The 14081-nt window shown below is 56.2% G+C and overlaps 1 protein-coding gene across 1 annotated transcript in view; it reads left to right on the forward strand.

Moving 5' to 3' along the window:
- The first annotated feature begins 8811 nt into the window (after nucleotides 1-8811).
- Nucleotides 8812-14081, forward strand: part of TNRC18 (trinucleotide repeat containing 18) — a 40538-nt gene continuing 35268 nt past the window's right edge. The window contains exons 1-4 of the mRNA XM_029957829.1: nucleotides 8812-8819; nucleotides 9091-9170; nucleotides 10695-10820; nucleotides 11217-13019. Of these exons, the coding sequence (XP_029813689.1) occupies nucleotides 8812-8819; nucleotides 9091-9170; nucleotides 10695-10820; nucleotides 11217-13019 (2017 nt within the window). The remainder of the gene's footprint in view (nucleotides 8820-9090; nucleotides 9171-10694; nucleotides 10821-11216; nucleotides 13020-14081) is intronic.

Genomic DNA, 14081 nt, shown 5'->3' on the forward strand with positions numbered 1-14081 from the left:
CTCCCTGCTGTTGATTTTCTTTGCTTATTGTTCGCTTCTCTCCGGCTCTTAAACACCAAGGGACGGCACCACACAAACCCTTCAGCCCCGTCCATGTCCGTGCTGGCTGGGGGACGCGCGGCGGGAGCCCCCCGTATGGCAGCGCCGCGGCGGTGACAGTTGGGCTCCCTCCCCACGCCGCCAGGATCAGCTGTTGGGTGCACAATATGCTCCCGTTTCCCTCTCCAGCTGTTCGCTGACGGTTATGGGAAGCGAAAGGTAGTTGAGAGTTTGGTATCTCTAAATCAGGGAGGTGATGGGCAGAAAGGAGGGGCTGAGGGGGGGACCCGGTGTGTATGAGGCTGGGTTTTGTTTAAATCCAGACAGACTTGAAATAGTGGCTCAAGGATTGAAGTGACCTTGGGAATAAATTTTATTGCCAGCAGTGGCCAAAGAGCCATTTTGAGGGAGCTGGATGCAGGCAGGCAAGCCAAACATGGTGGGCTCGGAGCAGTGTGCTCTGTTCAGGAGAGAATATGCTTTCTTACAGGAATAACGTAGATTTTAAGGCACTCAGCCTGTTTCTCTGGAGCTGTATCCCCGGCAACTTCTGCAAAGGTTGTTCCTGCTTCTGCCTCCATCCATCTTATCCTGCTGCATCCCTGACAGCAAACAACCCTTTTTACCTTTGGTGGTTACATGTATTACCCCTGATTCCCTTTCTGCCCCCATCCCATCTCAGCAGAATTCCCTGTGGCTTGAATATGCTTTTGGTCCATTTGGTTTAATTGCTTTTAATTAAAAAAATTAAAAATAATAATTGGAATGGCCAGCGTGGTGGGGAGGAAGGGTTTTGGAGGGATTGGGCTCTGTGCTGCTTGCAGGCAGCGCCGGTCACCGTGTGTGGATGAAGCAGCCCCTGCGTTATCATGTGTCGTTCTGGTGTTTGTGTCCTGGTCTGCTGAGTGGGGGGACATCCTACGTGCCATGTCACATAGAAGCCAAGGAGATAATAATAATACTCCAGTGAGTAAAGATCCGGGCAGGTGAGTTCCACCTTGCTGAGGTGCCGGTGGAAGCCCCGGCTCTGCTCGGCCGGGCAGACACACCGTGCCGGGCTCCTGGCATGTGCAGCCTGCCAGGGTTTCCCTTTGCAATCCCTGCATTACAGCGGGGCTTTCTCCCTAATGAGATTAGTGACACAAAGCAGCAATTCTTCTGCTACTTTTAATGGATGTTCGGGGTTTGTGTGGAATCGGAAATTCCTACTTTCATCAGATGAGCTCTCTCTGTGACTATTTTGTGGACAGATCTTCCTTTCCTTGGCTTCGAGGCTGACATTATTATTGGCAGAAGTGTTTTAGGCTTTCCCCTCCTGCCCCCCTCTGCATCCCCTCCTTTCCAGCCCCAGCCATGGTGGATTTTATCTTCTGTCCTGCTTTGAATCTCGCCATCAGCCCAAGCTGCTTCCATCTTGTGGAGGACTCAAAAACCTGGTGGCCTTCCCTGGACACACTAAATGCAGCTGGGAGGAAGGAGAAGTGCAAAAGTCACTCTTGAATTGTTCTTGCAGGTGCTCCTTGGTCTCTGCAGTTGAGATCTGGAAGCATTTTCGTGTGCATGTATGTACATATATGAGGCACCCATTTAGTGCCTTACCTGGCAGAGGGCTGGCCATCCCTGCCTGGTGACATCAGGGCCAGCTTGGCAATTTGTCAAGAGCCCAAGGGCTGCGCTTCAATTTGAATATGGATTTGCATAATTCATCAGGAATTAAACCACACCACCATAATATTTGCCTCTGCATTTATCTCCTGTTATCAGCGGAGGGGAGGTGTGGGGTCCTGGGCGTTTGCTGACCACAGACACCCCTTTGCTTCATGGTTTGGCACTTTTTTGGTGCAGAAGAGCTGATGTAGGCTGATGTTCAGGAGGATGTGGGAAGGACAGGAGCCTCTGGAAGGAAAAAGGACTGAATGTGGGGTCAAGAGGAGAGGCTGGGCAGAAGCTGAGCTTTTGAGCCTGGTTTTCTAAGGGAAAGAGGTTTATGGAGCTGTGATCTGTGAGTGGATCCCTTCTTCCACCCATAGATGCCTGCAGCCTGTTGTTGAATTTTTTTGGGGTGGTTTTGGTCCCTGCAGGAGGTCAGCACTGGGCTCTGGGAGAGGGATGTCTTCACTCCCATGGCACACAGAGCACTACATGCAGGTACATCCAGCTTCACCTTGCACTTACCCTGTCCTGGCCGTGCTGTATCCAAGTGGGAATCATGAAGCTGGAGTTGATGAACATGTTTGGGTCATTGGCAATGTCCTTGCTCCAGCCCTGGGGTGTTTCTGGGAGCCAGTTCCCTTTCACTGCCAGGAGCTCTGTGTTGTGCAGTGGTTGCAGTGCCAATGCTGAGCACACACGTGTTGGTGATGGGATGTTCAGGTCCAAATGGGGGCTGTGCCTCAGTTTTCCCTTGCACTGCCACCCCCCTTTGCAAGGCACCCCAAGAGATGCTGAGCCACGGCAGCTGCTTTGCAAACAGGAGGGTTTATAGTAAACAGCGACGGAGGCTGCGTCTCCCAGGGCTTTGAGTCATCCCGGCTCGTGCTGACTGCGCCTGGCAGGGGCCTGGGAGGCAAAACAAACCCACATCCAGCTGCCACCTCTCTCTGCCAGATGTTAGTGGTGGGGTGACTGTTTGGGTTTCAGTGGTGGACCTACCAGGGAAGCAGATGGAGCTGCTGTAGGGAGATGCAACCTCTCTGGTGGCTGTGGTGAAACCCTGGAGAAACCAGTGACTTGGGGACTTGCAGTTGGGCCACCCGATTTCTGGAGGGAGGGGTGAGATGAGCAGCCCTGGTCTGGGGTTGTGTGTTTGGGTTTGCAGAACTGGGGGTGCTGAGGCTCCTTCCAGCACTCCCGGGCTTGGCCATGGTGTGGGCCGTTCTGGCCATGACCCCTCACCGTGGTGGGCAGGAGGACAGGCAGGGAGGAACCCAGGGGTGATCCCACTCACCACCCCACGCAGAGGGAAGGCAGTCAGGGCAGTGGATGTCCCTGGCCAGCAATGGGAAGCCGAGGGGAGGAGCAGGCAGGTGGCATTTACCTTTGGCGTGTGTTTGCCGGGCTGGTGCTGCCCATCACACAGCGGTGTTTAATTTCTCAATGGGAGGGCAGGGAGATGATGCTGCACAGTCCCATTTAACCTGCTGGTGACCTGATCTGAAGTCATTGTGGCTGAAAATAGACCGTGTTCCCTCCAGGGCATGGCTAATGGTGCTGGGAAAGCTGGGATCTCTCTTTGAAGGCTGATTTAATTGCTGCTGGCAGGCACTCGGGGCAGGTGATGTGGGGACCAGCACCCGGTGCCATCCCACAGTAACCTCCCCCCACCGAGTGCTTGTAGCTCTCCCGGCTCTGGCAGCGAAGGGTAATGAGCTGTTTTCTAACGAAGGCACGGGATGGTGTGTGGGTGGTGCTGGGTTAAATGTGCGGGCAGGGCTCAGGGAATGGGGGCTCACTTGTTTACATTGTCTACTGCACTGAGTTTGGGTGATTTAAAAAAAAATACAATTTTAAAAAATGGGATAAGTTAGATTTCTGTGCTTAGGAAGGAGAGGGAGCACCTGTACTGAAAGTGTGGCAGGAGCAGAGTCAGTGGTAGGACCCCTGTGCTGGCCACCAGTGTGTTCACCGAGATGAAGGATGGACCAGAGCAAAGATGTTTTTCTGCTGTCCTACAAAATCAGGAGAGGAAGGCGAGATGCAATCTAGCAGCCAGGTTCTGCGTTCCTGGGCATTCTGCTAATCAGTTTGAGAGTTTAAATTATTATTTTTTCAATTTCCATACATTCTGTTTTAGTAAATGTGGAGCTGAAGAACCCACTGAGTTGCTCCTTGCTGTTTGAGGAGAGCTGTGTGGTTGTGCAGTGAGAGCCTGGAGGTTTCAGTGGACCCCCGTTGGGGTGTCAGGTTTAATTATGCCAGTGGAAAAGGAGAGACATCTGACGTGGTGGGGGGCATGTGGGAGAAGCTTCTGCTGTAGTAGCAGGCAGTGACCCAGGAGCATTGGCACTGGTTTGAGCATCAGGATTAACGTGGGACTGGATCGGTGCTTCCCAGATTCCATGTTTCAGGCTGTGTGGCCTGGATGTGCATCATGTCAAGAGTCCCAGTGGGATGGTTTCCATCCTGGCCCCTCAAGTGGGAGGAAAAGCCACCTCTGCTGGAGGGGATTCATGTCCCCACCTGGGTGGCTTCTCACAGTCCTCATGGAGATGGTGTCAATGGGGAGCTGGTGGGAGATCTTATGGTGTCTTTCTCCAATATAGGCTGGTATATACCTGTCTCCAGTATGTGCTTGTATATACCTTGGATTGCCTTTGACTTGTGGCATGGTGGAAACTGAGTCTGCAGGACGCCGGGGGCAGAGTGGAGGCGTGAGCACCAGTCCCTTGAGCCCTTCCAGCCACTTCTTCCCATTTTCTCCTCCTCCACCATCTCCAGGCTGTTGGGGCTGTTCCAGCTCCCGGGTGAGGAGGAGGTGAGCAGCAGGGCTCACTCAGCCTGATGATATTTATTTCCATGGAGCACGGAACCGCCTCCCCCCCCCTTGCCCTGTGGTCACACCCTGCCCATCGGTGTGCCCTGACTGCAGAGGAGAGGCTGGTGATTCACTGCAAGAGTAACACGGCAGGAAAATCATGGCACGGCATCGGCACGGGGCAGTGGCTGCGGGAGGGCCAGTCGGAAACCCGGCGGGAGCGCGCGGTGTTCCTGCGCTGACGCAGCTGCGAGCCATAGTAAATATTGAGCAAGAGCCACTTAAAAATAAAGCAGCCTGGACACAAGATTCCCACGTGGAATAAAATAAAATTAAAAGAAACAATAGAGAGCCGCTCTGAGCTGGAGGGAGTACTCGCCTTGGCTTTTAAGGTAGTGATTTTTGCGGCTGAAGGGAAAAGCGGCGCGGTGGTGTTCGAGCCGGCAAAGGCCGGGAGTGTGGACCCCCTGCCGGAGGATGCTGTCTCCGAGCTCGCCAGGGCCCTTAGAAGATTAAATGGGGAGTTAAATTGCCCTGGCTGTTCTGGATCCCGGGGATGGGATCGAAGGCTTTCAGGGGATGTAGAGAATTGAGGCCATAAATTAAGGCTTTGAAGCAACTGCCAGCCCCATGGCATGGGGTGTTAATATGGCTGGGTCGGGTTTTGGGGCGGGGAGTGGTGGGTTGTGGCAGCAGCTTGGGGCTGCAGGGACAGGGTTGGGGACTGGCCACTGCTACAGTCCAGGCACATCTGATCCGGGGGCTTTGGTTTCAGCCTGGCTTGTTCAGGGGCTCGTATCGCTGGTGTCTCGTGTGTGGCACAGAGTCAAGGCGGCTCCGGTGCCTCGGGTGTCACTAGAGCTGCCCTGGCAGGCAAGGGAGGAGGCGGCAAAGATTTACACTGTCAGCACTCCGGGCTTGCAGCTGTTTGCAGCCATAAATGTGTGCATGAGGAATAGCTGCCCCCTGTGTGGGGCAGAGATGGGGAAGTGTGTGCTGGAGGGGGAGCCCTGAGAGAGTCTTCCCTGGGAAACCGCTGTTTCTGCAGGGAAGGGATCGGGCTCACTGATGACAGTGAGCATTGGCAGCTGGTGCTGGTATGGTGTCCGTCCTGCTGCTGGTGGGAGGGATACTCACTGTGCTTGGACTTCTCCCCCTTCCCCTCCCTCCCTGGCGGGACTCATGAGGACATAAACGTTTATCCAGCTGTTTGTGGCATGGACTGTTGTCCCAGTTGGCTCCCTGTGAGGCACTGCGAGCCGGACTGGGGAAGAGGTGACTGTGCTCCTGGCCAAGGGCGGCTGCAGCTCCTGCTCAGCTCCTGCTGAGCCCAGCAGCCAACTGAGACCCTGACTGCAGCGGGGCTGCAAATGTCCCTTGAGTGCCCAGAGTGGAAAACACCCCATGGAAATAAACCTAAAGCCTCACTGCTGTGTTTCCCAGCTCTGCTGGACTTGGATTGAAGAGTCCAAGGGGCCAAGCTTTTCAACTCAGGCCCCTCTGCGGCCACAGCCCGATGCAGAGCACTGTGTGGTGCCAGCCTGATTCCTGGCAGTGTGTCCATCCATCATGGCCTGGGGAGGATGGAGTGAGATGCCTGCGGTTGGAAATATTTCATAAGTGGCAGAAACGTGTAACGGGCAGATGGGGCAATGGGGGAGAGTTACTTCACTTCTCCCGGGGTGCTGGAGGCCTCTGGTCTTCCGGGTGACAGGGCTGTGGCTTCTCAGGCAAGGATGGCTCAGGGCTCAGCTTCAGGGTGTGCTTTGCAGCCAGGATCACACGTGGCCACCTGCTTGCCTCTGCAGGCCAGCAGGGCTGTGTTGGACCCAATTAAAGGTCTTTTCCAACTTAAATGCTTCTATGATTCTGTAACAGCAGAGACTGGAAATCCGTCCCAGAGCATGAGCAGAGGCTTTGTGGATGCTGCTTCTCCCTGGTGTGTTGGTGCTGCTGGCTGGTTTGGAAAACAAGGAGCCCGACCAGGAGTGTGAATTCCCCATTGAGTGGTGTCACTGTGTTGCTCCCACTTACTGTCCTTGACCCTTCATGGGTGTCCAAGTGAACTGTACCTCTACACCAGGTTGGCAGCCAGTGTGGAGGGCAGCATGGGGATGCCATGAAGGTGCCAGCTGGTCACCTGCACGTGTGGTGAGATGGAGCAGTTTTCCCAGCGCTGGCACACACCCATGTCACATCAGACATGTAGCCTGGCTCACTGGCCGCAGCTGTGTATGCAGGGGAGGTGTGTTCAGCTCCAGCATGTCACCTCCAGCATGTCCCCCTCCTGCCTGTCTCTTTCAAAACACAGACTTGGCTGACTTGTCCAGCTGGGACTGAATTTCAGGCCTGGGGTTTGGGGTGACCAACTTGGAGAGAGTCCACAGGTTTAGAACCTCTGCCAGGGGATGCTTTCTGTTGGCTCCCTCCTCACGGGGAACTTTGGCAAACCCCAAGCGGGCTGAGCACGTGGGGCCTGTTTCCCTCCCACTTCCCCCAGCACGACCTCCGGCCTCCAGACGTTTGGTGTGTGGTTTGTGCGGTCGCTGGTATCTCATCTCCTCATCGGTCACATCCCCTCCTGGTGGTGAGTCACCCGGCTGTACCTCTTCCCCCCAAACTCGTGCCGTTTTGGAGAGCTGGGCAAAGATGAAGAAGATGTTTTCAACTGGGCTGACACATCTGCACCCGCCAAGTTCCTTTAATAACAGCCCTTCGTGATTTATGTCTCGGTTGTGCAAAACAGGTATGTTTTATCATCTTGGAGCTGGGAAGGAGGAGGACAGGTGTGCCAATCCACTGTACCTGCTGCAGCATCACAGGGGTTGCATTTTGGCTGCTGACAGTCACCTGGCTGCAGGATTAAGGTGGCTTAAAGGAACAATCTCTGTGCCCTAAACCCTTTTACCCTCAGAGCTGGGCTGCTTTGGGTCTTGTGTGCCCATGCTGGCATAAGTGTTGATGGTACCTTCCCCAGGCGGTCAGAGGCCGTGCTGATGGGCACACGCGCGTGTTTGGCGTGGTGTAACTTGGCAGGAAAGGAGGGCAAAACCAGTCTGGGGCTGGCAGTGCTGCCAGCTCGCACCTCCCTGCCTTGCACTGCGGTGCCAGCCCGCCTCTGGGCAAGCAGTCGGCTGGAGGAGCGTGGCTCAGCCTGCCGAGACCTGTCGGCGTGTCCCTGGGCAAAACAGATCTTGTGCTGGTTCAGCAAACACTCTGGCCCCGGGCGGATGGAGATGGTTGTGGTTTCCCCTTTTCCCCTCCCTTTCTCCTGGCAGAAGCCCATGGTTGGGGTGAGCTGTGAGTTGCTCACTGCGGTAGAGTTTCTCCCCTTGGCATTGCTTTCTGGCACGGAGATCCAAGGAGGGAGTGACTTGCCCGCGGCCGCTTCCTGCGAGTGCAGCTCCTCAGCGCATGGAGGAGCAGCTTCTCCTCCAGGTCCTGCTCAGGGGAGCGGGCAGCAGGTTTCGGACTGGAGGGCTGTAAGGAGGAAGGGATGCTCTGGCAGTGCCCCGGGGTTGGATTTGCATTGGGTTCATCCCCAGGAAGACTGTAGCTTGGATCCCTGCTCTGGTTCCTGGCAGGGAACAAGCCAGGTAAATACAACCTGGGCAGCTTCTCTGGGCACTTAGCAAGGGAAAACAGCGTCACTGGTAGACCTGAGGCTGAGGTTCAGGTGGTGTTCTGGTTTTGCTGCTGGCCAGCTTGGTGATGCAGGCAAGTCATTGCACCTGCCTGTGCCTCAATTTCTCCACCTGCAAAGCTTTAGGATGTGCTTTGAGCTCCTGTGCTGGCCTTATGCCTCTCCAAGAAGCAGTGCTGCTGCCATGGACTTGTGGGAGTCCCTGGGAAGGGCTGCCTGATGGGAGGTGGTTTTGGGGCTGGGCTGGTGGCATCAACTCAGTTCTGCAGCTGTTTCCCCAGCTGTCACAGTGACACTGCCCTGCAGGGTCTCCAACCTGTCCATCTGAACCCGTCCTCACCTTGGACACTTCCCTTCCTCCTCGTGCTCCTGCAGCCCCAAGCTGAGGCTGGGTCACTGTAGTGGATGTGATAATGCTGATTGTGGTGGAAACCCCAGAACATTTGGGGCTGGGACTGACCCTGTGTTATTACTGGGTAGAATAAAATGGCATAAGCAGGGGATTGCCCCAGTAGGAGCAGGGATGTAACTGGTACCAAAATGCCTCTTTGGGTACCAGTAGCTTAAGCCATGTGCAGGTGTCCCGGTGCTGGATGGCAGGGCTGGATTGTGTCCCCTCCCTGGAGCTCTGCAGGTGGCTCCGTGTTCTCGCACGATGTGCAAGTGGGGACATGCCATGGGCATCTGTGCTCAGTGGTTTCTGCAGCATGGGATGCGTCTCGCTGTGATCTCCATGCTGGTGTTCCCGCCTGTTGGAGCAGCTGCAGCTGGGACCGAAGTCTGGCTGGGAGAAGGGTCTCACGTGGGGATGTCTGCGGCTGGGGCCGCAGGGCTCGTGTGGCATGGGGTGCTCCAGGGGGTTTGCCATGCTGCAACCATGTGCTCTGCCAGATGGGACTCGTGTTCCCTGGGAAATGTGTCACTCCTGCTCCAGATGCTGGCTCGCTGCCAGCCCAGCCGTGCCGGAGTGGTGCGGTGACGGTGGCACGGCCGAGGCAAACGCGCTGTGGAGCGGTACTGCTCACAGCTAAGCCAGGCTGAACACTTCTGGGTTCTACCCAGCTCTCTCCAGCTCCGGGAGTAAGAAAAGGTGTTTGGAACTGCTTCACTGTGCAGGTTTTGGGGTTACCAAGCAGTGGTGTGGACGTGCGTGTGCACTCTGTTACAGCACCGTGCGCAAGATTAAATAACAAGATTTACCTGCTGGGGACGGGCTCAGAGTTGGACTTTGTGGGCACAGCAGCTCCCCTGGTCCTGCCGCTGGAGGGTTGGCATGTGCGGGTGGTGCCGCTGGGATCTGTTGGGCGATGGATCCGGGCCAGGAGCTGTGCGGAGCACCGCGTCGGTGAAGCACATATGCTGGGATGCAAATATGTACGCGAAAGAGATCCTGGCTGTCTAAATAATGTGAAATATTGACTAGCTGTCGCAGATGGTGCTCCACGTGCAGCTTCGGGGACTGAACTTCTCTGTCTCCCCTTGGGTTTTGGTGTGATGTTGTTTTGATCTGGTTGTATGCTGGACTCTTGACAAAAGTTGTTGCCTGGTTGCTTTCAGTGGGATCATGTAATTTTGGGGAAGTTGGTTGCTAACGAGGGCTGAGGGGAAGGGAGGAGGGTTGCAGAGGGCTCCTTCAGACTCTCTCGATGGCTTTTACTCAGTTTTTTAAATGATGGCACTGACTGGGATGCTGGTTCTGGCAGGGGTTAGAGTTTGTAGTGTTGCACGGGTGTCGTTTGGTGGCAGTGTTGGAGAGGAATTGCTGCCTGTAGCCAAGAGCATGTGTTATTACCACTATTATGGTGATTGTATTCACTGAGGAAGCGCTGATGATGGTGATTTGCATGAGGATGTTGCTGGGGGGCCCAGTATCCAGGACATCATCCGCACTGCTGGCAGCAGGGCCTTGGGGACATGCCGCTTTCATATCAGCTCGTGGATGGGTGTCACGTTTTGTGCTCTTTTTTGCCTTCCTCTGGTATAAGATACTGGGTTTGGATGCAAGAAACAGTGCTTTGTGTGAGCTGCTCTGAAGGATGCTCTCGTGTTTTCCCAAAGCCCATACCCAGTCATGGCCACCTGCAGCTGGGATGGGCTGTGCTGGCAAAGCTGTGCTGGCAAGAGGGTCTTATCACTGCTCTGGAAGTACGTTGGGGAGCGTCCTCACCCACAGGTTGCTGTGCTTGTGATAAAACACCTTGTCAGCTAGGTGGTTTGGTTGTTCAGTTCCAGGTTAGGGCTCTGCTCGGGTAGCAGCATGCTCCGTTTGCTGCAAAATTGGAGCCCTGCAGAGGTGCCTGGGGCGATCTGGGGACCAGCAGTGGGGGATCAGTACCCAAAGGGGGGTCTCTGAGCAGTGCTCCTCACGATGGGCTGTGTGTGGTGTGTGTTGTTGCCGTGTGCGTCCCCTCCGCCGGCGCTCCTGGCGCGCGAGGGACCGACAGCCACAACAGTCTGTGCTCCTGCGGGGCTCGTTCCAAGGCAGCGTGCCGCTTGGGATGAAACATGTTTCCCTCTTCTGTTTCCCATTTTCTGCAGGCTTTTCCCATCTGCCTAACGGTCTCTACCCATCGTACATTCCCCTGAGCCACCTCGAACCTCCCAGTGCCGGCAGTCCGCTCCTGGCCCAGCTGGGACAGCACAGCCTCTTTGAATCACAGAAAGGTGAGTCTGGGACCCCGTGTGCCCTTTCTGGCCCTCCTGGTCACTCCTGGGTGCTCACCCTGTCCTTTGGGCTTGTTTGGCTGCTGGAGCTGCTGGGTGCTGGGGTGTTGGGGGTGAAGAGCAGGAACCCCCTGGACTGATCATCCAGGGATATTCCCTCGTGTTAGCAGTACCAGGGTTTTGGATGTAGCTGTGCTATAGGGAAGCTGGCCAGATCCCACCTTGAAGTCCCAGTGTGCATCAGGACAGGACTGTCCTGCATCCCACATGGAGAAACCTGCTTGGTCTCCTCTGCCCTGGGCCTTCCTGTCTGAGGCATCCTTGAAACCTGTTACTTCCCCATTTGCTACCTCTTACCTGTCTCAAAAAACAATTTTGATTGTTTTTGCTCTGCAGATGGGTTCTACCTGTCCGGCCACGCAGGCCAGTCTGCTTTACACCCTCAACCTCCCCTCTCAAGGACCGTGGGCAGCCACACGTCGAGCACTTTGCTCCGGGAAAAGGACCTTGGGCAGCTGCACAAGAGCTCGAAGGAAGGCCTGAAAGACCCCGGTGGGAAGGAGCGGGCATGCCGGAGCGATCTGTCCCTGCCCTTTGCCAAGAAGGAGAGCAAGCCGAAGGAGGAGCCCCGGCCCCGCAGTGTGGTTGACCTCACACAGGACACCAAGCCCGACAGCGACCGGAAAGTGAGTGTGGTGGAGAAGGCGGTGAAGGTCGGCGAGCGTCTCTCACCGTTCCTGGCTGAGCACATGCCAAATCGGGGCACAGGCAGTGGGGAACCCAAGTCCAAGAACCCGCTGCAGAGCTCTTCCCTCAGCAACTGCAACGGCGGCGGGGACCCCGTTCTGAAGGTCCTGGGTGCCGAGCAGGACCGCTGTGCCAAGGATCCCACTCGGCACGACGAGAACATGAGGCCTTCTGCGCATGCCCACGCTGAGCGGCTGAAGCGAGGGGAGCCCCTCCTGCCCTCCGTGGGCGCTTTGCACGTCTCCTGTAGCTGCCCATCCCCGCACCCCTCGCAGACGGGGAAGATGACGCCGGCCACAACATTCCCTCCGCAGCCCGTCCATTCCAGCATGTACACCATCTTCCCGCCGGCCAAGGAGCTGGGGAGGGAGCACAAAGTCATCGCCCCCACCTTCGTGCCTTCGGTCGAAGCCTACGACGAGAGGAGCGGGCCCATCCAAATCGCCTCGCAGGCCCGAGACAACAAGGTGAAGGACAAAGACCTCGGCAAGGTGGGGGTGCTGCAGTCACCCACGGAGCGGTGCCTTGCGGATGCCTCCCGCACGCTCTTGTCCCAGGACTTTTCTTGTCACAGCGATGCCAAAAGGATGGAGGTTCTGAGAGAGAAGGGCTCGGTGATCAGGACGAACTCCATGGCACTGAAGAGACAGGTCACTTCAGAGCCCTTCCTCAACCGGCCGGGGCTGGGCTCTCCGGAGAGCAGGGAGTTCCTGGCCTCCAAGGACTTGCTGAAGCCGAGTCCGGAGGCAGAGCATCGCCCTTGCGAGCGGGAACGCTTCCAGCGATCCAGCTCCAAAGAAGCAGCAAAGGTCTATGGCACTTTGGACTCCTCCCGGCAGCACCTGGACCACGGTCAGCTGAAACCACCGGAGCAGAAGTGGAAGCCCTTTGAGATGGGCAACTTTGCCACCACGCAGATGGCGGTGTTGGCTGCTCAGCACAACCACGTCACCCGGGTGGAGGAGGAAGCCAAGAAGGTCTACCTTGACCCCAGTGGCTTGCCACGGACCTCGGTGGTGGGCTCACGGGGCGCCGCCGACGTCCTGCACCCCACCTCGCACGGCGAAGGGTCGGCCATGCAGAGCCTCATCAAGTACAGCGGCAGCTTTGCCAAGGAGACCGCGTCCCGGCAGAGCTGCGGCAAGAAGAGCCCCTTCGGCGGTTTGGGCAACGTGAAGTTGGACTCTGCGCAGCTGGGAGCCTCCAAGGTGCAGCAGCTGCTGCTGCAGCAGCCAGCGAAGCAGCTAAAACGGGACCCTGAGAGACCTGAGAGTGCCAAATCCTTCGGCCGTGAGAGCATCGGCTCCCAGGGCGAGGTGGAGGTGAGGCACTTGCCTGTTGGCATCGCCGTGGCTGTGGCCCGGCAGAAGGACAACAGCAGCAGCAGCAGCAGCAAACTGGGGCCCAGCTTGGCAGACCGAGATCGCTCGCTGTCTCTCAGCAGCATCAAAGGTAGGGTCCCTACATGTGTCTTAGGACTTCCCTGTGGGATCTTCCCTGGGAAGAGCACCCAGTGCAGACTGTGTGCCATGAACTGAGTTTGGCATCCTCAGCTCCCTTTGCCTCCCTTCACAGCCAAGGGCACATTGTAAACCACAGTGGGAAGCAAGACTCCCTGTGCGAGGGGTAGTCAGTCCTCTCTTCTGGCTTCCATCCTCACTGTCCACCTCTCCATGTGTTTGATTCATTAGCAAAGGGAGTGACGGAAAAGCCCCTCAAACCACCTTTTGCTGGTGTTTTAATCTCACGGTTTTGATTTAAGCCATGGTCCCGGCAGGAGGGGGATGGCACCAGAAAGATTTTGGTGCTTGTCTTGGCTTGTGCAGCGAGATAACGCCTGGGGGCTGCCTGGCACGGGGCTCTGGTGTGCCAAAGGAGCGATGCCAAAGCGAGCGGCAGGCGAGCGATGGTTGCCTTTCCATTTTCAGCCCCTGCCTTCCCCATTTCTATGCATTTGCCCCCCTCTCTTGAACCTCAGTGGTGAGAAGCAGTTTCTCTCAGCCAACAGCCCCTCTCCCCATTCCCATCGCCTCCCAATGCCCTCCCCACGGCCAGGCGGGAGCCGACCGAGGACCTCGTGGGCAGCACAGGGAGCTGTTTGTTCAGCCGTTCAATCGTCCCAGACGCTCCCAGCTTGCGTTAAATGTAATTTACTGAGCTGAACTAAAAGGCTGCAAACAAGGGTTGAATTCTGGCAGGCCTCTGGGCTCGTTGCTAAGTGATGCAGTTGGCTTTCAGACAGAAAACAAGACTGCTTTTCTCCTCCTCTCGCCCCCCAAATGCTGCCCCCCCTTTGTGTGCCAGGAGATATTCATCTAATAACATTAACTTGCTTGCGCTGAGTGGACGGTGCTTGAATGTTTAGACCTTTTAAGAAGGAGAAAGCAGGCTTTAGTTGGCTAATCTGTAGTATTTGGCAAGTAAAATGCAAGTATTTAGTACTGGGCATTGGTTGTCAAGGGAACGGACCTAAGCCTTTCCTCCATGCATAACTGATTGAATTTCTCTATGCAG

This window comes from Manacus vitellinus, unplaced genomic scaffold (genome assembly GCF_001715985.3).
Source record: "Manacus vitellinus isolate BGI_N305 unplaced genomic scaffold, ASM171598v3 scaffold_12_pilon, whole genome shotgun sequence".
Classification (NCBI taxonomy): domain Eukaryota; kingdom Metazoa; phylum Chordata; class Aves; order Passeriformes; family Pipridae; genus Manacus; species Manacus vitellinus.